General features: G+C 28.5%; 1 protein-coding gene and 2 long non-coding RNA genes across 7 annotated transcripts; 1 reads left to right on the forward strand and 2 right to left on the reverse strand.

The window, feature by feature from the left end:
* Positions 1-432: 432 nt before the first annotated feature.
* On the forward strand, positions 433-15825 carry LOC149880199 (uncharacterized). Of its 2 annotated transcripts, none has more exons than XR_016446241.1 (3): positions 433-649; positions 1784-1869; positions 14865-15825. It is a non-coding gene; the product is annotated as an uncharacterized LOC149880199 (long non-coding RNA). The 2 variants fall into 2 exon arrangements; XR_016446242.1 differs by lacking the exon at positions 14865-15825 and adding an exon at positions 7499-7613.
* On the reverse strand, positions 6298-10723 carry LOC149880200 (uncharacterized). 3 transcript variants are annotated; one of them, XR_016446238.1, is made up of 3 exons: positions 10586-10723; positions 7588-7761; positions 6298-7009 (listed from the first exon to the last, which is right to left on the reverse strand). It is a non-coding gene; the product is annotated as an uncharacterized LOC149880200 (long non-coding RNA). The 3 variants fall into 3 exon arrangements; XR_016446240.1 differs by lacking the exon at positions 10586-10723 and adding an exon at positions 8324-8348; XR_016446239.1 differs by lacking the exon at positions 10586-10723 and adding an exon at positions 8033-8050.
* Positions 15826-16176: 351 nt separating the features above from the next.
* LOC149880201 (uncharacterized) lies at positions 16177-19364 on the reverse strand. 2 transcript variants are annotated; one of them, XM_090070513.1, is made up of 4 exons: positions 19175-19364; positions 17013-17066; positions 16709-16925; positions 16177-16582 (listed from the first exon to the last, which is right to left on the reverse strand). In XM_090070513.1, the coding sequence occupies exons 1-4, from the start codon at positions 19362-19364 to the stop codon at positions 16312-16314; spliced, it is 732 nt and encodes a 243-aa protein (XP_089926639.1). In that variant the 3' UTR covers positions 16177-16311. The 2 variants fall into 2 exon arrangements, with proteins under 2 accessions (XP_089926639.1, XP_089926640.1); XM_090070514.1 differs by lacking the exon at positions 19175-19364 and adding an exon at positions 18646-18882.
* Between the last annotated feature and the right edge of the window lie 809 nt (positions 19365-20173).

The following is a 20173-nucleotide window of genomic DNA, read 5'->3' on the forward strand; positions in this document are numbered from 1 at the left end:
AATATTCTTTTTTATTGTGCTTTATCATCATGGTCAAATGTATAGAAATGTAAATGTATATTTTTCCCCCCCGGTAAACAATCGAGTAAAAGAGATCATACCCCCATACCAAGAAAATGGAGACGACCCAGTTTATTAAGGGGTAGCCCGAGATTTTTTGCTATGGTCAGCCTAACTACGTTACAACCCTTTCATTATGAGATGGTTTGCTTCATTTTGGGACTGACGAACCGAAAATATAACGGATAGTTTTTTTGTCTTTTATTAGATATATTTTACGAAATCATTTTAGAATGTCAGATAGTTCTTCTGAAAAACTAGTAATTTCTTCGCTCGATCTGGTTTTTGATGGTTGAACTTCAGCAAGAGCATCCTTGATTTTACTCCTAACCATAGTATCCAGCCATGTTGAGGGAACAGTTTTTTTGAACCCCTGAAAGAGAGAAATGGTTTCTAATAAAAAGCAATGAATTAAAATAACTTTACCAACAACTCTAGGTTCGACAATTTCTAGCAATGGTTTATGGGATATGTTAGTTTTAAAATAAAAATAATTAACAAACAGCAGAAACTCCGCATAATTATGTTCATTTACATGCGTTACTGATGTAGGAAGAATAAACTTTCGATGTTTCTGTTCTGATTTTAGGTAACTTGTAGCCTTCAATTTTTTTTGTAAGAAAAGTTTAATTTTTCTCAAACCTTTTTTTAAACCTTTAGATTTTCTTTATTAAAACAACTTTTTTTTACCTGTAACTTTTCTTTATTAAAACACAACTTGAAGTCAAAATACGTGCAGGTAGATTTCAGAGCATTTTTTTGTGAATGAACCTCGCTCGTGTTCGAGAAAATCAGCACTACTGCTGAAAAAAGCAAAACCAGTCTCGTCATTTTTCCTCACTAAGGAATTGTGGACCAACTTAAAACTATAACGTTAAATTCACGCAAATCCTTTTCGGAGACGGTTTCAAACTATTTATACAAAAAATTGTTGTTTAGATCAGATATTTATACTCAAGAATGCCCTGGAAATGAGGTTGTTTAAAGATAAACAGTTAAATAATTCATTACGTTCCATCCAAAATATTTTTTGAAACTTTTGACAAACAGCCAACCTGTTATTTTTATGCTTTAGATAAATCTTATATAACAAATGTTATTTAATATAAATACTGTTTAATTATTTTTAAGAAGTTTATAAGTTTTATGGCAATTATTCTGAAAATATTCATTTTTCAATCAACAGAGTTTAAGATGACTCTAGATAGAAGTAAACGAAATTAAACAATAAAAAATAAATAACCTATTGTTTACACTTAGATCCGTTACTTAGCGACAAAAGTTTAAATACCCTGGTTTATTTAAAATAACGAGATATATGCTAAAAGATTCAGCCACTAAAAATATCTTTTATCAATCAATCAATGAAGATTTTAATCTAAAAAGAGGAGGAAATTCTTTTTTAATTTCCTGTTTTCTTCAAAACTCCACTTAAAAAAATGATGTAAAAATTTATTCATTTGACGAAGATTGTTGAAAGTCGAGTTGCGTAAATTAAACCTTTAAGGCAAGGTGTAAACTCTTTATAAATTATTAAGCAAATTGTTTGTGAGAATGTTTTTATTTCTATTTTTATATTTCGAGATTTGCATCAAACGGAGGCACAAAGCTTTTAAAAATTGTTTGATAAATTATCAAACAACTTTAAAAAGTTGCAATGTGTTTTTTTTAAATGTAAAATGTCATTTTAAATCTTTTGCATTTTAATTGTTATTTATTATAGACAATTTGAAAAATTTGAAATTCATAAAAGCCAGAATTTCTATATCTCAAGAAGAACAAAGAAGATATTTTGTTACTATTTTATTTGTAAGTAAAGTTTTCTTTCTTTGAACAATTCAAATTTAACTTTAGGGTAAACTTGTAAATTATGTGCCAGCCCAGCTACAAGTCTCATCTCAGACTCTTTTAAAGCACACCTTGATACCCCCACCCCCCTCTATATATATATATATATATATATATATATATATATATATATATATATATATATATATATATATATATATATATATATATATATATATATATATATTATGCTGACAGTAATTTTAGTGTTATCCTTTTATTTCAAGTTGAATTGATGCGCACTTGTAATGAATAATGGATGCAGTAAATTCGGAGAAGCAAAGTAAAAATAAAAACGGCAATTTACTGGGTTGCTCAATACGTAAGAAAACCAGTCACATTAAAAAAAAAAAAAGAGAAAAAAAGAGAAAAAAATTTCTTATTTAATTTCAACATGTAAATATTTTAAAAAAAAAAAAAAATTTAAGAAAAAAGTTGTTGCAAGATTTTTGTGAAAGACTGATTTCGAGAATGTAGTCGAACGAACTCTTAAAAAATTGAACAAAACAAAAGGGGAAAAACCCATTCAAAAAATAATCTAGGTAAGGTTGTATTGTAAATAGGTAAAGTTGTATTTTAAAAAATAATGTAGGTAAGGTTATATTACAAAAATTGGCGTTTTGATATTTCGTTAATAAAAAATTATAACGAATAAAGTGCAAATTTCTTTATCAGTCATTTGAAATAAATCGAATTTTAAAAAAATTTTCATATTTTGCACCCACAAAATGAAAAAAATTCCGAATATCATATGCCATACTTTGCATACATTATAATAATTTGTTTAAACATTTTGAGAAACCTGCGCAGATTTTGCTATTCAATTAAATCCGTGAAAGATTTTTTTCAGAAATGAAAAATTTTGTATGAATATAAAGATGTCGCACCATAGACTTTTGCTATTTTAAACCTACAAAGAGTTTTTTTTTTTTTTTTTTAAATAAACTTCAGAAAATTTGTTTTATTTAAAAGGCTTGTAGAAATTGTTACTTAATTCGTTATTTTATTCGTTATCAACGAAAAAAGCCAAACACCGATGCTTATCATATTGTGATTTTTTTCTAAAATAGGATTGCTAGTTTACCATAAAAATTTTTGTAAACAAATAATCGTTTGCGTCCATCAGTTGAATAATCCAAAACTTAGACTCATTTAAAATTTGGTTTATAAGCAAGTTTTGTATTGATTAGCAGCTTAAATATATGAGTTTTCGGAGAGAAAGATTATAAAAAAAAAAATTGATTCATAATATTTCTACTCCAAAAAGTACAATATAACCGCTAAGTTGGTACAAATTTTACATAGCTCGAATAATTAAAATGATCAATTTTCGATTAGTTTACTCGGTTAAATTTGTAACGTAGCAACGGGTTTTGTCAAACAAACTTAAAACTGTTTCTCGGAAAATGCTAGAAATACCACCCTCAATCCTAGGCTTCTTTGCCAGTTTTAAGAGAAAGGTCCGGGGAAACCGAAACATTTAGAATGACAAGCTTATACAAATACTTTTTAAAAATACCAGTTTTTTTAAAAAAATATACACACTTATTTAAAAAATGAATTACACATGCTTGTGAAATTATGATTGGTAAATACAAAGTTAAAAACCAGGGGTCGATGTTATAAAACTTACGTCTTCGTGAAAACGTAAAATCTTCGTGATTTAAAAAGTACGAAAAATCTTCATGATTGCAAAAGAAAATTACAAATTCTTAATTAGGCACACATTTGATTTTTAAACAACGAAAAAACTATTAACAATTTTCGCATCGGTTTTAATTTTTTGTTTGTTTTTTTTTTTCTTTGCTAAGTATAAAAAAAGTTCGCGTAAATACTTTCGTATTTGTTTTATAACATCGACCCCAGGTGAGAGCTGGTTACTATGTAAAAACCAGGTGAGAACTGGTTACCATGTACGAACTGTCGTTGCTATTAATTTTCAAAATCCAATTCGAACAATTTAAAAGTTCTTGATTCAATTGTCCAGTAATTCAGATTCGTGTTTTTTTAAAGATTGATTTTCTCAAAAGTTGTTTTTTTAAAGCGTCCACATTCATCGGCATAACCACCAACACTTGATTGGGTTTTTTGTTATCCTGAAAAAGACATTGTAAAAAGTTTACCAAGTTGCAACTTAATCTTAAATAAAATCTAAGGATAACAATTCTGTAATATCTTTTTTTTTTTTTTTAAGTGAACTTTCATGTTTAGTTACATGCACGCATAATGTGTTCAGTCTTTAACATGCTTCATCATATCCCCAAATAGCTACGCTTATGCTAATTGGTAAAAATTAAAAATGCAAAAAGCTTAGTCACGTTATACAAATTTAAAAGTATTGCTTAAGATCGAAATTATTGCTTAATGCTTAATATCTCAATCATTTAAAAGAATCAGTTTCCAGTCACTAGAGGAAATAAAATAAATTACAGCTGATGTAGAGAAGAAAAACTTTCATGACAAATATATAAAACGGTAATTACTGTTGCATACCTTGTTTCTCAGGATTGGAAAACACATCTTAAAATCAAAGTAGGAGCATGTTGATTTCAGCGAGTCTCTTTTAGGAAGAGCATCGACAAAGTGAAAAATTAACACAAATGCTAAAATTGTGAGTTTTAACATCATATTGATTTGGTGTTATACGAAGCAGCAATCGCTATTGTACGTAGCACTTGTAAGGTTGGCTTAGAGTAACTGATTAGCCGTGCACATTTCTGCAGTTTAAATAGCTTGCTGTCCTCATTTTTCTATCAGACATCGCATCTAAAAATATATGAGATAAATAAATGAGATGCCACATTTTTTTCTTTATCATTCTGATCACGTTTCTTTTTAATTGTCATTTCAACAACAATCTACAATATCGTAAATTACTGCGATATCAAAATAGCGAGACATCAAAAAATCTACTTTGACATCATTCATTTCAAAAACAAATCTTTAGGATGCTCGCTGTTATCTCTTTTATCGAATCATCTCTTTCAAAAAAGGAAACGTGTGGGTGAATTTAATGTAAAAATAGAAAATAGACTGGAACATAAAATTTGTTATAATATGCTTTTCCGATTACCATTCTTTTGTTGTTTGCTTGTTTCCAGTTGCGGTTATAAGAGAATTCTTCTTTTTGTTTTAAATTAAAAGCATTCATTATTTTCTTTATTTTTGCAGCATCCTTTTTCTGCTCTAGAGTTCCTTTTTCTTATTCACCACTAAGTTTTAAATTTTGCTAATTGTTTTTTTTAAAGATTTTCAAGCCAATCTTTCCTTAGAGTCCCAAACATTCTTCTTCAACTTTATTTTCACACTTTTTAATTCGCTGTTTCTTTAACAACTTTTTCTTTGTTTTGCTGATTTTTGAAATCTAGTTTTCCAAATATTTTAATAGTTAATTATTTACTTAATAAAATGCCTGTTCTGTATTAATATAACATTTGGTTACATAAATACAAAACAATTCATTTGGAGTTAAAGTTATTTTGTAATATGTTAAATATAGATGCGTAAGCTTTAATACATAATAATATCCATAATAATACATCAAAGAATCTTATCCAGTTGCTAATCCCCTTACACGTAATGCATATGTAGCTATAAATAAGGTGTTAACTAAACTTTTCTTTTCTTTTACCCCCTCCCCTTCCCTTCGCCATTCGCATCTAACTACCCATCAATGCCCCCTTCTGAATTCTCTTCTACTCCAACTACCCACCTACGCCCCTTTCTGCTTCTTCTTCTTTTCCTGCTACCCACCTCTCTCCAGTTTTTACCAGTAATTTTGTCAATGTCTAGAAAAAACTTTTGTTTTCTCAAATCTTCCACAAAGCATATGAGAGACTTGATGAAGCAGTTGTTGCTATTTTGATGTTAAAATTGGGTCATAGAAACTCAAGAATTGTTTTTTTTTTCAATTTACAGATATGCGGATACTTTTTTTACCAATTACATAAAAATAATTTTTTTTTAATGCATGCTGTCAATTCCAAAAGGTTGCTGCCAAATGAACGTTGTTTTAATTTTTCTTAATTACTATATGTAGACTACTTTTTTAACTAATGTTCACCTCAGCAGATACCAATCATATTTTAAAACTTTATGGGTGTTGTAATACAGACCATCGGTTAATAAACGTTTCTATTCTCCAAACTTTAGTTCATTTTCCCAAGTTAATCATTTAAAGAGGGATTTAGGGCTGATAAAACTGATACAGTAACTCCGCAATTTAAAAAGCAATCTAGTTTTTTTTTTTTTTTTAATGGGAAATCTTTACCCCCGGTTTTATTAAACTTAATTTGAAACAAATTAAAACGACTTTTTATAACAATTTATTATTTTAAAAATTGTTTCACTTGATTCAAATAGAAAAATAATAATTTAAAACACTCTGAATATATAGAAAGTGGTTATTTTAATACAGATAACATGAACGCTCACAAATACATAAAATCTCTATATATAAACAGCAAAATGCCAGCATTTGCCAGAATATTATCTAAAGCCTGTGTTTTTATTTTGGTAAAATTACGTTACCAATCAACTTCAAAATGAATTTACACCTTTAGAAAATATTTACAAAGTAATTACTCAATAAACTAAAATACAGATGCCTTTTTTTTTCCTTATAAATACTGTATAAATTTCATTAATTACTACTTTTTAAGAAAAAAAGAGATTTTTATTTAATAATCATCCAAAACAAAGCTAAAAATTGTGTCATGGGATATTCAAGACATAAGTTTTAAGTATACAAAATAAACAGTCAATTAGTTATGCCAACTATTTTTTCATTCGACCAAAGATAGCTGTCATCCTGCAGGCGTCAGGCTCTTTTTTTCTATTTGTTAAGGTTCAGTTTGGTTGTCTGCGATTACATGCACCGTTAATTGGATATTGTTTATCATAGAAAAATATGAAACATGCTCAAAAGAATTTTCCAACATTACAAGATATCTAATAATTCCTTTAACAACGTGTCGATTTTATCTAACACTTTTGCTTTATCAACTAGCATTTTCCAGGAAGGTCTTTCGGATTCATTATTTGGACTTTCAATATTCATCAGCATATCCAACCACGCAGGATGATGGACTTTTTTCATATCCTATATATTTTATAATAGTTTAGTTAATGAGTAACGTATTTTAAAATAAAATTGACTAATTAAAAAAAAAAATGTCGACTCTTTTTTAAACTACAAGGGTAGTTACAACAAGAAGTCGAGGAAAGCTTAAAAAGTCTAGAATATTTACCGCGTTGATAAAATAGTGTTGATGATGTTAACAAGGTTTTTTGACATTTTAAAAAATGAATTTATTTTAATAAATCTATTTCACTTTAAAAAATAAATTTAAAATTGTTCGTTTTACTTTCTGTATCTTAAATTATGATTTGAAAATTGTGATTGAGATAAAAAAAAATTTAATCTTTGAATTGGAAAAAAAGTGAAAAACAATTACTCTATATCTATTTTCATTCACTTTTCATATAATTCTTTTTTTATTGGCCATTTTCGATTTCGGCTCTCGTTAAATAACTTAAACTTGGGAAGGAGTTTTTTTACAATGTGTTTACAATCATCTTTTTCCTTCAGCTGTATGCAACATTAAAAGAAAAAAAATATTGATTGGCTGTACAGTTAAGTAATTTTTGACAAAGTAATTATTCGAAAGGAGCCCTTACATTATTGCTGATTGGTTTTTCTTTTGGGAAACACATCTTGAAGTCGAAGTATGCACAGGTGGATTTAAGAGAGTCTTCTTTCGTAGCGGCTTTTACGAGCATGATGCTCAATAATAACGATACCAAAATGGCGAAGCTAGGCGTCATCATTGCTGCTTTATTTATGGCTCTTTGCTAAAAAGAAAAAAAGGGAAAGAAAAATTATTTTCGTCAGAAAGTTACGAAAACAAAGAAACTTATTTGATACTCAAATTCGTTCAACACTGTGTTATCATCGGTGTTATCTGGTATTGGTGCTAAAGCACAGTAAATGGACATTAACTGTTATTGTTAATTTCCATGTTGTTAACCCCCTGATTTTTTAATGACATTTAAAAAATAACTAAAAAAAAAACAATTTTACTTTAGTAAAAAAGCCATCAAGATATGAAAACTATTGCTTTACCTTATTTATCCCCAGAAATGATTACTTATCAAAAAGAGAAAAGAAACCAACGACGTCAGGATATAAGCTTTTATTTAAGGGGAAATATGCGTGGAAACAAACAAACAAATGTAGGTGTAATCAATATTGTTATTGAGAATCGCTTACAACTACTTGATTGTTTCATTATAGCTTTTTTAGAAATTTCTCTAGATACTCAGATAAAATAAAGTTTTCTTAATTCCTAAACCACAAAGATCAAGGATGAAAGATTTTTTTCTTGAAGATCAGTACCTTCAAATATAAGCTTACTTTCTATAATTTCTTTTATTTCTTTCTATTTTTTTGAACTGTGCAATCTTTAATTGTTAATAAGCATTTATAAATATCTAATACTCTTTTCATTTATTTTAATAATTATTTTCCTTAATTTCCGTTCAAATATTTATTATTATTTCTCAAAAGTAATATCTGAATTACGGATAGGAAAACAATTATTTCTTCGGTCCCGTAAAAATATCACACGTGTAGTTTAGGACATAGAATAAACATTTATCGAATCTTCAATATTATTGAGTCTTCAAAATGCTGTTAACAGCACCATCGACGTATTTCAGACAAGAAAATATATAAACTTTAAGTCGATTTTTTTTACTACTAATTTTATTAGCATTAATTTTATTAGAACTATTTAAGCTTCGAAATGATGCATTAAAGTGTAAAAGAGCCGTCGGTTCAAATCAAGATTTAGTGCAGTGAGATATATTACGGCAATTGTTTTTATAAAGCCTTCCCCGCCGGACTAATAGCATTATTACTCAATACATGCTGAAACTAAAAGTGTGTGAACTCAAACTTTCATAACAAAATGACGGTTAAAATAAAGCACGCAGAGTCGTTTAATCTTATAATTATTGTGTTAACCTGTCGTCAATATCTAAAAAAAAAACGCATGGTTCCTTTTCATTGTTTGTATAGACACAAACAAAAAATCTAATAAATCTGATAATCTTCTTTATCTCTAATGGCGATTAACAAAGTTTGACCTACAGGTGCATTTCTGCATTTATTATGCGTCAAAGAGCTTCACAAAAATTATTTGGCTTAAGCACGAACCAAAAGTGCAAAAACCTCGCAAAAAATTGGCGTTTTATACACTGTTAACAATGTATTTAGACTTGTATGATGACCGAAGATGAAATTAGTTAGACCGCTTTCAAGTAATGATTAATATTCTAATCAGCCAATTCTTGAAAAGCAAACAAGTACCCAAACCTGAATTAAGACTGGCGATTGACTGTCAATTAGATTAGATTAGGATTGCTTTTATCCTTGGGATCAAGAAAAGCAACAAACAAATTGACAAACGAAATCTCTTCTTGAAGTGAATTTAATTTATTAAAGTACATTATAACATTTGTGGATTCAGTTTATAGGTTTTAGACACATTCTCAATTAAAATCACAACTTTGTGTCACTAAATACTCAACTTTGTTCTAACTTTGTTTGAGAGAATCAAGAGGGATTTTTTTTCTGTTAAGTAGTTTAACCATAAATAAAGCACCAAATGCAATCGCCGAAACTTGTTGCTTTAGCGGAGCAGAAGTTTAGTTTAAAGCACTAGAAAAGGATCAGTAAGACTAACTTATTAAAAGGAAAAAATAAAGAAGTTTGGTGTCAAAAGTGTTTACATTTTTAAAAAAATAAAAAATAAAAAAATAAAGAAGTTTGGTGTCAAAAGTGTTTACATTTTTCTCAGAGCAATTTTTCATGGTGCACCACCAACAAATCTCTTTTAAAGAGGTTTGTAACTTAGCTTAAAGTTTTATATAAGTTTTAAAAATAGTTATTTGTCTAAATTTATTTTATTAAAACTATAATATCTATTTTAATAAAAAACCCACCAGTGAATTGTATTTATTGAAATTTAATTTGATATCAAGCAACAAGTCTACTTATATCTGTAAAAAAACACAGCTTGAGTTCAGTTTAAAGGTACTCCTTTATTTTTTAGACTTGTTAAGGACTTTTTTTAAACATTCTAGATAAGCAGAGAAATACTCGTTTTCGTAAACAAACAGTTTTAATAAACTAGATATAACTTATGCGGCATTTAAACCATTAACACTACATTTAACTTTCGCTTTCTTTTGAAGCATGTTTTTAAATATTTTCTTGTATCATTTATTTCATTAGCAGTTGTTTTGCTTGAGGTGATAAAGTCTTCACATTAGAAAAGAGACTCTCGTCATTTTAACCAGATACTTAAAAGTGTCCAAATTTATTCTTAAGCGAATAAATAGAGGCAGACTTTAATGTTTTTTTTAGACGAGATTTATGCTCCTTTGTAATCCCCCATTATGATAAAGAAAAAGTACCAACGATAGACTTTCAGTTATATATATAAAGATGATCAAAAATAAAATGACCTTTGAAAAAAAACAAAAAAACAGCGTTAATCATTTTATACCAATAAAAGTTAACATGCTTTTGCTAAAATAAAATATGATAATATGATGACATAATATGTAATATATCTTAAATAATAATTTTAAAAATACACCCAAAACTTACAAACTTTTCATGAAACTGTTGCTTAACGAGATTAAAGAAGATATTTTTATAAGTCGATAATTATTCCCATATGAAACGGATTACAATGTTCGAGTGGCTATTTTATAGATATTTCCAGTGTTTTAGTAAACATATATTGGACTTGTGCTCCTCAACGTAATTCCTTTGATTTATTTGACATTTTATCATGAAATATTTTTTTAAAATAATTATTTTTAACAACATTTGATGAAAAGTGATTAATTACAAAATCAAAATCACAATTCGTACAATATACGTGTTTCATTAACTTAAAATGGTCAAATACATCTACGTGTAATTTAAATTGGTCTCTATCATCTATGCGTAAATTTCTGTTTAGCTATTTTTTTGCTATGAAATTCGAGCCAATTTATTTGTTAAAAGAAACAGTTTTACACCCTGAAAACGTCATAGTTTTACACCCTGTTCGAACTATCGCTCTTTCAGTGTCATTACAGTACGCGGATTTCAATTACTATCGTTTATTCACTTATTACAAGTTCTATTTGCAAATAGAGATAATGAAAATGTTTGATTGGAAGTTTTCAACGTTGGTTTCTTAACAAATTATTAACAAATGTCATACAATGAAAAATACTCAATGAAAGTTACAACAATGAATAATACTAAAATGCAAAGGGTAATAAAAAAAAAAAAACATAATAGACTTTGTATGAAAAATTGGCTCATAACATCCATGAGTTTGATTTTAATAAAAATTTCAATTAAGTTAGTTAAAACGAGGAGGATGTATGACATAGGTTTTCAATATCAACTAAAAATGACGAGACTGAGTATAGTGCATGATGGGATTGTTGTACAAAAAAAACAGACATGACGAGCTTTTTTCTGGTCTTAAAGGATTTAAAACCAAAACTTCTATGACTTTAAATTGAAATTCTTTAGTCTTCTATTAAGCTTTTTTTTAGTTATTTATAATATAATTTTTAAAAGCTTTTGACAGTTTAACTTTTAAGTTTTATAACTCGCAGCAGAGTGAAGGTTTTATAAATATTCTTTAAGGAGCCTTTATTTATAGTACGTAGCACTTTTAAGGAGCCTTTATTTATAGTACGTAGCACTTTTAAGGAGCCTTTATTTATAGTACGTAGCACTTTTAAGGAGCCTTTATTTATAGTTACGTAGCACTTTTATAGCTTTTATAGCACCTCCTTTTATTGGCAGGACAATTTATTACAATGTTAGGTCTTAGAGTCAAGAACCTGAACCAAACGTGTTCTTAAATGCAACGTAGTGAATTTAATTGCACTTTATAATACTTTTCTATAGAATGTATAATATACCAATTGGAGTTTTAACAAACCATGAATAAAAAAAAAAATCATGTAACGTATCACGGTTTGGTAAAACAAGTTTAATGAGAACATGTTGTCCATTTTATGTAACAGACATTTTATATTTCAGCTCTTTCATACCAAAACCCACAAATCTGGATCAGGTGGATTTTTAGATGGAAAATTAAATGAAGTTTGCCTTATGTTATTGTACACGGACAATACCTAGTCAGATGTACTTAAAATCTTCAAAGATCACAACTTAAAAATAGATATATTAAAATCGCGCCTTAAGGTCATATCCTAAGATATCATCTTAAGAGTGTTTTCTATTCAATATTAAATCTCGCTCAGAACCTCTCAAACAATTAAAGTTGATCTAATTAATCGCGTATCCTTTTATGTCATACGGTTACTATGTAAAAGATAAAACCTAGAGTCCTTCCAAGAATTATTAAGATCTTTTATGGTTACACAACGTTCTAGATTACTATACAAAATGAAGTTATAAAGTATCATTTGCAATAAGTTTGTTTTTAAGCTGTTTTGAGCTGAAATGTAATAGATGCCCTTCAACCTTCAATTCATGTTAACAAGCTTTCAGGTTTTTATATTAACACTAAATACAATTTTTAATTCAAAGATACCGATCATATATAATTCAATAAAATTTAAAGCAATGGCTTAAACGTTTTATTTAATTTTGACGGCCATTAACTTTACGTCAATGTTGTTAAAGCAAATTATACACAGCCTCGGTTTCACATTATTCGCTTAAAAGTTTTATAAATTAAGATTTCGTTAATCCGGAATTAATTTTTTGTTTTAACAATCTCTTCAAATGTAAAGACGTTTCAGCTAAATTGTATTTGCAGTCATTTTTTATCGCCGTATTTCGTTTTAAGACAATCGAACAATATACCTATAGTAAACCTTTTGTTTTTTTTGTTTTTTTTTCCTATTTAAGTGTTCTCCGTAAATGTTATGCACGGCTTTTTATTTTTTTTTTGAATCTTCCGAGACATCAAAAACATCATAGTCGGCCTGATTAAACATGAGACCTTAGATTTAAAGATATCTTTAAAGAAAATATTAATGGAACTGAGCTAAAATATTTGCAGCCTAAATGGGGTGATTGATGATGATGATGATGATGATGATGATGATGATGATGATGATGATGATGATGATGATGAGGATGAGGATGATGATGATGATGATGATGAGGATGATGATGATGATGATGATGATGATGATGATGATGATGATGATGATGATGATGATGATGATGATGATGATGATGATGATGATGATGATGATGATGATGATGATGATGATGATGATGATGAAGTTCTAAAGTGGTTATCACAGTAGTGTGACCTTAGGAGGTCCTATGCTTTAAAAAAGTCCTAATTTAAGAAATGACAAAGGTTGTATTGTAAAATAAACATTTAGAGAAAAAAGTTTACTTATTTTAACTAACAAGATATCTAAGTTATTTTCTCCAAAGTTTATTTTATATGTACGAAATTTGTCATTTCTTAAATTAGGACTTTCTTAAAACATAGGACTTTGTTAGGTAACAATACGGTAATTGTGTCGCAAAAAATCACAATTTTGTAATTTTTTAGTTTTTTTTTTCAAGAATAAAACTAAGTATAAAAGGATATTATAAATAATCAATAAAGCTGCTATTGGCTGGAAAAGCTGCTTTAATCCTAGGCCAGAACTTTGAGCATCCAGCCTTGATATAGTAGTGATCATAGAAATAGCACATTTCATAATATTTCTTTAAATTTCATTTTATAGCGTGTTTCTACCAATTTAATTTTGATGGTTTTTCTCATGATAACTTACAAATTGAAACTTGCATTATCGTTTGGACGCAAATGTGACAATAAAAACTTTTTTTGTTAAATTTAATTGTGTGGACGTGCTCAATGAAATAGCACATGCTAATGAATAATTCTTTTATTGTCAAAAACTGGAGTTTTTCAATAAGTTCTGAGAGCTGGAACAAGGCTTTGTAAACATCATTTGTAATATACATTTAGTTTTCTTTTAAAAACTGAACCAAGCGAAGCAAACGTTGTTTTGTAGAAAAAAGAAAAATAATTTTGATTATGTCATCGAATGGCCCTTAAGTTCAGGGTGTAAAAAATTAGTTTTGTTGTAAACATATGCTGATAATAACCTCCCTGTTACTTGAATTTTAATGCACGACAACAACCCAAAGTATACAGCGAGATCTATAAACTCTTGGCTTGAGGAAAATAAAATGAATGCTCTAAAATGGCCGAAAATACCGATCTGAATCTAATCGAGAACTTATGATGCGATATTGGGGCGGCTTTACAAGATAAACAAACCTCTTATTTTAATGAATTTTGTGGGGAAACTCAAAAAGTCTGGAAAGCCACTACTGTCGAACGGTGCCAAAAGTTTGTTAACAGTATGGCATAAAGATGGGCTGCATAAAGACGGGGTGCAGTTATAAAGAATAAAGGCTACTTAACAAATTGTTCATGTTAGTTTTGATATTTTAATATGGACTTTTAAACAGCACTATTTTCTTTTCATGGTCACGTTTTTTTTTTTTTTTTACAACTTTTCGTTGTGTTTTGTAAACTTTTCAAAAATTATAATTATACTTCAGTCCAAAATGATTTTTTTTTCTTATGATTTATAGCAAATAAATGGAAATTAATTGATTAATATTATTTATTATTTCCCTAATAAAGAAAGAAATTATGTTAACTCTAATGAAAACTTTAGGTGTGCTATTTCTGTGATCACCACTGTATGTGATAAGCATTTTAGCCCACTGCTTGGTGATGGCAGTCTTGGGGGTTCCAAGCTTAGGATTCTAACGAGGAAAGGCCTAGGCCACACTATACAAAAAGATCCCAACTGTTTTTCTTCAAGAAAGCTCTAAATTATTTGGATAATTTTTCATGTTCCAGGAGTTTTGCGTGAACCAAATGACCACTCAAGTAATTGGTACTTTTACATCATGGACTTTTCCAAACGTTTAATTTGCAAGAATCTCTTCGCTTTGGAACGTGAAACAGTTTGTTACAATTCGACACAGTTCGTCACAGTTCGTCAAACTTATCAAATACTTCCAAAATCTCTTTCAGGGGCAAAGGTAAAGCCTTTTTTTTCTTCGTCATACCACAAATAAGGATGATTATGGAATTTGATAAATTCGCCTAGAAGCAAAAGAGAACAAAAAAACGGCTTGGTTTCTTTGGAGGTTCATGGATTTCTAGACAATTACAAGTTTGAAAACTATGAGCAGCTGGTTCAAACTCACTTCAAGCGTTACGCTCAATTAGGATGCAAAATGTCTCCTAAGGTCAATATTTTTGCTCGCCTAGTTAAATTCATGGGGGATAACTCATAAGCGCAAGGCAAGTAATTTTTTCAGGATATACTGGACCTTGAACATTAGGTACTTATTTGAGAATACGATTTACAGTCTGGCCAAAAAATTAGAAAATCATTTCTGAATTCTTTTTCGTGGTTTTGACTTTGTTTGTATATTTGTGATGAGAGTAGTGTTCTGACTTTATTTGTATACTTATGATGAGATAGTGCGTTTGCCATATAAAGCGTGAGATTAATTGTAGCTCTTGATATCTTTTCCAAACATTGAAAACTATTTTTCTGCAGACGTTTACGTGTTTCATAACATTCTCATTACTTAAACCGGCCATTTTTAATGCAACGGCTTAACATACGTTTAGTTTTAGCTGACATTATTTAGATTTGAAATATAAAAACAAAAATTTGACCATGTTAAAAGTGCATCATTAATAACAATATATAGGAAAACACAAATTTTATTTTTTTTTTAACAATAACAACTGTAGTAACAACTGCAACAACAGCAACAACTGCAACAACAGCAACAACAGCAACAACAACGACAACGACAATAATAATAATAATAATAATAATAATAATAATAATAATAGTAATAATAATAATAATAATAATAATAATAATAATAGTAATAATAATAATAATAATAATAGTAATAATAATAATAATAATAATAATAATAATAATAATAATAATAATAATAATAATAACAATAATAATAATAATAATAATAATAACAATAATAATAATAATAATAATAATAATAATAATAATGATAATAATAATAACAATAATAATAATAACAATAATAATAATAACAATAATAATAATAACAATAATAATAATAACAATAATAATAATAACAATAATAATAATAACAATAAATAATAATAATAGTAGTAGGTAAATATGTGCCGTAGCTTGTAAATAAGAAACCTTAGTTAATGTTCAAAATTTTCATCAGCTGCTTTTTCATAATTATTAAAAACCAAAATGAAAAAAACTTTTTTGTTTTTGAAACTTTCACAACTTTTTAACGAACTTCTTTGTTAAAAATGGATAAATTTCTTCTTCTGATTCATCAATAATTACTGGCGCCATTGAAGGAAAAACATTTTTTTGGAAAAGGTTATCAATGTTTCCATGAGGTTCGTAATAACAGACCACAATAAAATATTGATTGTTATAATTGGTTGCGCAGCCAACAGATTTTGAATCTTTCCATATGATTTGTGTAAATGATAGTGCACTATGGTCGTTTTCATGGTAACTGTAGTTTTCTCCTTTTTTATACCTAATAGAAAAACGAAAAAAAGAAGACGAAATAAATATTGCAGATAATTCTTCTCTTTTCTCTCATCTCATAGATATAGAAACTAAGTGTATACGTTAGAAAGAATTTTAGGTAACAGAACCTCACCAATATTTGACAACCTTTGAAACTGCAATACGACTATTAGATCCAAAAAGGTTTTCGCTGTTCATTTTGGGACTAAAAAAATGGTTTCCCGTGTTCTCATGCTCTAAAGACAACGCAGAAGCTCGCTGTTCAGCAATTTTTTCCAGCCGTTCATCCCAATTTAACGCATTAACATAATGCAATGAACGCAATTTATTGTGAGAGTCTAACGTAATCCCTAAATAAAAAAAGGTATACATTTATTCAACAAAAACTTCAAAGTTGCTCACGTTTTCTTGCATTAGTTGGAACATGCGTTTCTTACATTTATCATTCTCCGTAATTCCAAAAGCATAAGATGGTGTGACATCTAATACTCCTAAACCAAAGAAAAAAAATCCACTCAATATGAGCACCTATTTCATTCTATTATTGTAAAAGGCCATGTCCAGTGTCAAACATCAGCAGTATGCTTAAGCAAAACCTGTAAACGGATGAAAGTTGCAGCGTCAAAAACTTGCCAAATACAAATCTCTCCTGGATTTCTTTACAGATTATGTCAGGTAAAGATTTTCAAATTAGTCAACTTTTCTTCCTTATCTTCAGATACAAAAATTTTCATGTTTAACTTAAACAAACTTGTTTGTGCAATTGCTAAAAAATATATAACTGATTGTATAAAATTGTATAAACATACATGCTAAACATTATATAATATGTTTATGTAATTTACAATTGCCATTCAAACAGTTTTATAGATTTGTATCGATAGAATCCTAAAAACCTGAAATTCTTTTTGGTTTTTTAAAAAATTTTAAAAGGTATTCACTCATATACAAATAATAATCGTTTGATTCGATGCCGAGATGTTCTCGAATAGTGTGGTATCGCTTAGATACTAATGTTGATAAAATCAGTATCGATTCCATACCACACGAAAACAATAAAAAGAATCGTACGGTATCGAATGGTCGCAAAGCCACATCTGATATCAATTGGAAAAAAAAAAAAAAAAGGAAAAAGTGATGAACGATAGCTAATTTAATTTAGCTGTTGAATGCTAAACACGGAGTGAAACGCGATTCCAGAGGAGAATTACGATAATTCGCGAGATTTAATTAAGATAATGACACCTGATGAGAAGTTAAATTATGGAAGCAAAACCACACTATAAATTAAATTAAGATTGCGATAGCATAATAGAAATTAATTTACAAAGACGATACCACACAATTAATTAAATTAAAATTACGATGCCATATGAAAAATTAAATGGTAAGTTTGACGTCATACGATACCACAAGATCCTTGAGAATTTTAATTATATTGAATAAGTCAATAATATAACTTAAGTCATCATATAAGTTTACTATTTCAAATTACTAATTGTTTATTAAAATAAAATATAAATTGTGGTGAAGAACCGAGCTGCGATACTGCGATACGAGCAATTAATCATCGATACCGAAATGATACCGATATAACCGATACCTTCGATACCAGTATCGCATGACCTTGATATCGATACTGCAAGGTATCGTATCGATACCAGATGAGAACCAAGATTCAGTACCGATCATTTAGAACCTGTAAGCAATACCACAATATTCGAGACCATCCTTTTGGTATTGACTAATACGATACCGATTATCTAGTGTCTTGTATATAAACAAATACTTGAATGGTTTAGAAGGAGCCAAAGAAAAAAAAATTTAAATGAAATTTAATAGTTAGCTCCCAATTATCAACCCGTATGTTGGGGTAGAAAAATATACTTTCTGAAACTAGGTATATATTTTTAACTTAAGGGTAGTATATGTAATTTACCATTAAAATTAGAAAGTTATGCCCTTTTTTTTTAGTGTCCCACTATCAAGAGAATTAAGCTCACTTTATAGAAAAATTCTTTTTAAACATTTTTACTGATAAGAAAACTGAATATAAACTGTTAAACTTACCATAAACCGATAAACAAATCAAAAAAACAACTTTCCAAAAACAGACATTTAGCCCTAATAAAACACGGATATATGAGTTGAAGTGTTTCATTATTTGTTGCCAACTTGGTTGATATAGTTAGCACCAATGTGAGTTCCGCATCAATTTTAGAATGCTCAAAAATAATTCGTTTGAAGTTTAAATAACACAAAGATTTTTATTTTCATGGTTCAATTGACTTTCTGTTTATCAAGATAAATATCAAAAGAGCGAGAAATATTTAAATTAAATCATTAACAATTTGCATAGATATTAAATTACCCTTTAACTTTGGAAAAAAAAATTTGAAGAAGTATTTGAATTTACTTTTAGTGCCCGTTAACGAACTAAAATTCGATTGCAAAAGATCGAAGTAATCTCGCGAATAAAATACGTCACAAGTAAATTAACTTTCATTTTTAATTGGTTCATATTTTGTTTTAAATTGGTTCATATAATTTGTTTTATAGATAATTAGTATGCCAATCCGTGCGTAAAAAATCAACTTACTCTTACTTCTATGAAAGAGTAACTTGAACATTTCGTGTTGAACTTTTTTTTTTTTTTTTTCGCATTTATTAAAGTGAATCGGGAACACCTGGTAATGCATCTTAAGGCAATCTCTTTTTGATATCTTTTCTGCGTACGATAAAGTTCGATACTTGGTTTTTTTTAACAGCTTTTGAAAGTTTTGCTTCATTTCATAGTTGAATGTTTGTTTTCATGTTAAATAAGCGAAATATTTTACCCTTCAAACGATAATCCGAGGCAATTAGGGTGTAAAAAGTAGTTTTTTAAAACCTAACTGCTTTTTTTTTTCAGTAGAGTGTTAAAGTTAAACTACCCTAATATAATAATACATCCGGAAAGGTCACCAGAAGTCTTTTGTACAGTGAAGAAACAGAAAATATGATAACCAAATTGTAATTGAAAATGATTAAATAAACTCGTTTTTTTTATTAAGGATTTGGGTACTTGAGAATGAATTTAACTTCAAACATCAACTTAAGAAGTCATTTAAACCATCTTTATAGAATGGTAAACCCACATAGAATAATATGCATTAATGACACAAATTTCACGTTGGATCCGTTTATCTGATTCAATTGTTATTTTAAAAATACCTAGTTGTTGTGAAAAAAGAAAGGTGCGCATTCGATTGTAGAATGTTAAACGTACTGAAGTTTCGCCAGTTAACAAGCGACTTATTTGTTAAATTTTCAGGATCGTCGCATTTATAACGCAATACGCAGTGAAATGTTTTTCAACATATTATGTCATATTTGTGTGGACAACTCATCGATAATAGCGCATGTCTTGTTTGGAAGTATTGAATATGATAATGACCATTTTTCTCTCCTAATGTTTTAGTAACTTGTATTTAAACATCTTTCACTTTTAAACACCAGAGATGTATAAAATACATACAAGAAAGTTGTTTGTTTAACAAAAGAATTTTTTTAAAATATGTAAAACTTCGAAGCGGTTTTGTTTACAAAGCAAGGGGGC

Source organism: Hydra viridissima, unplaced genomic scaffold (assembly GCF_058129835.1).
Source record: "Hydra viridissima isolate aposymbiotic clone 2 unplaced genomic scaffold, HvirCarnegie_v1 scaffold_13, whole genome shotgun sequence".
Classification (NCBI taxonomy): domain Eukaryota; kingdom Metazoa; phylum Cnidaria; class Hydrozoa; order Anthoathecata; family Hydridae; genus Hydra; species Hydra viridissima.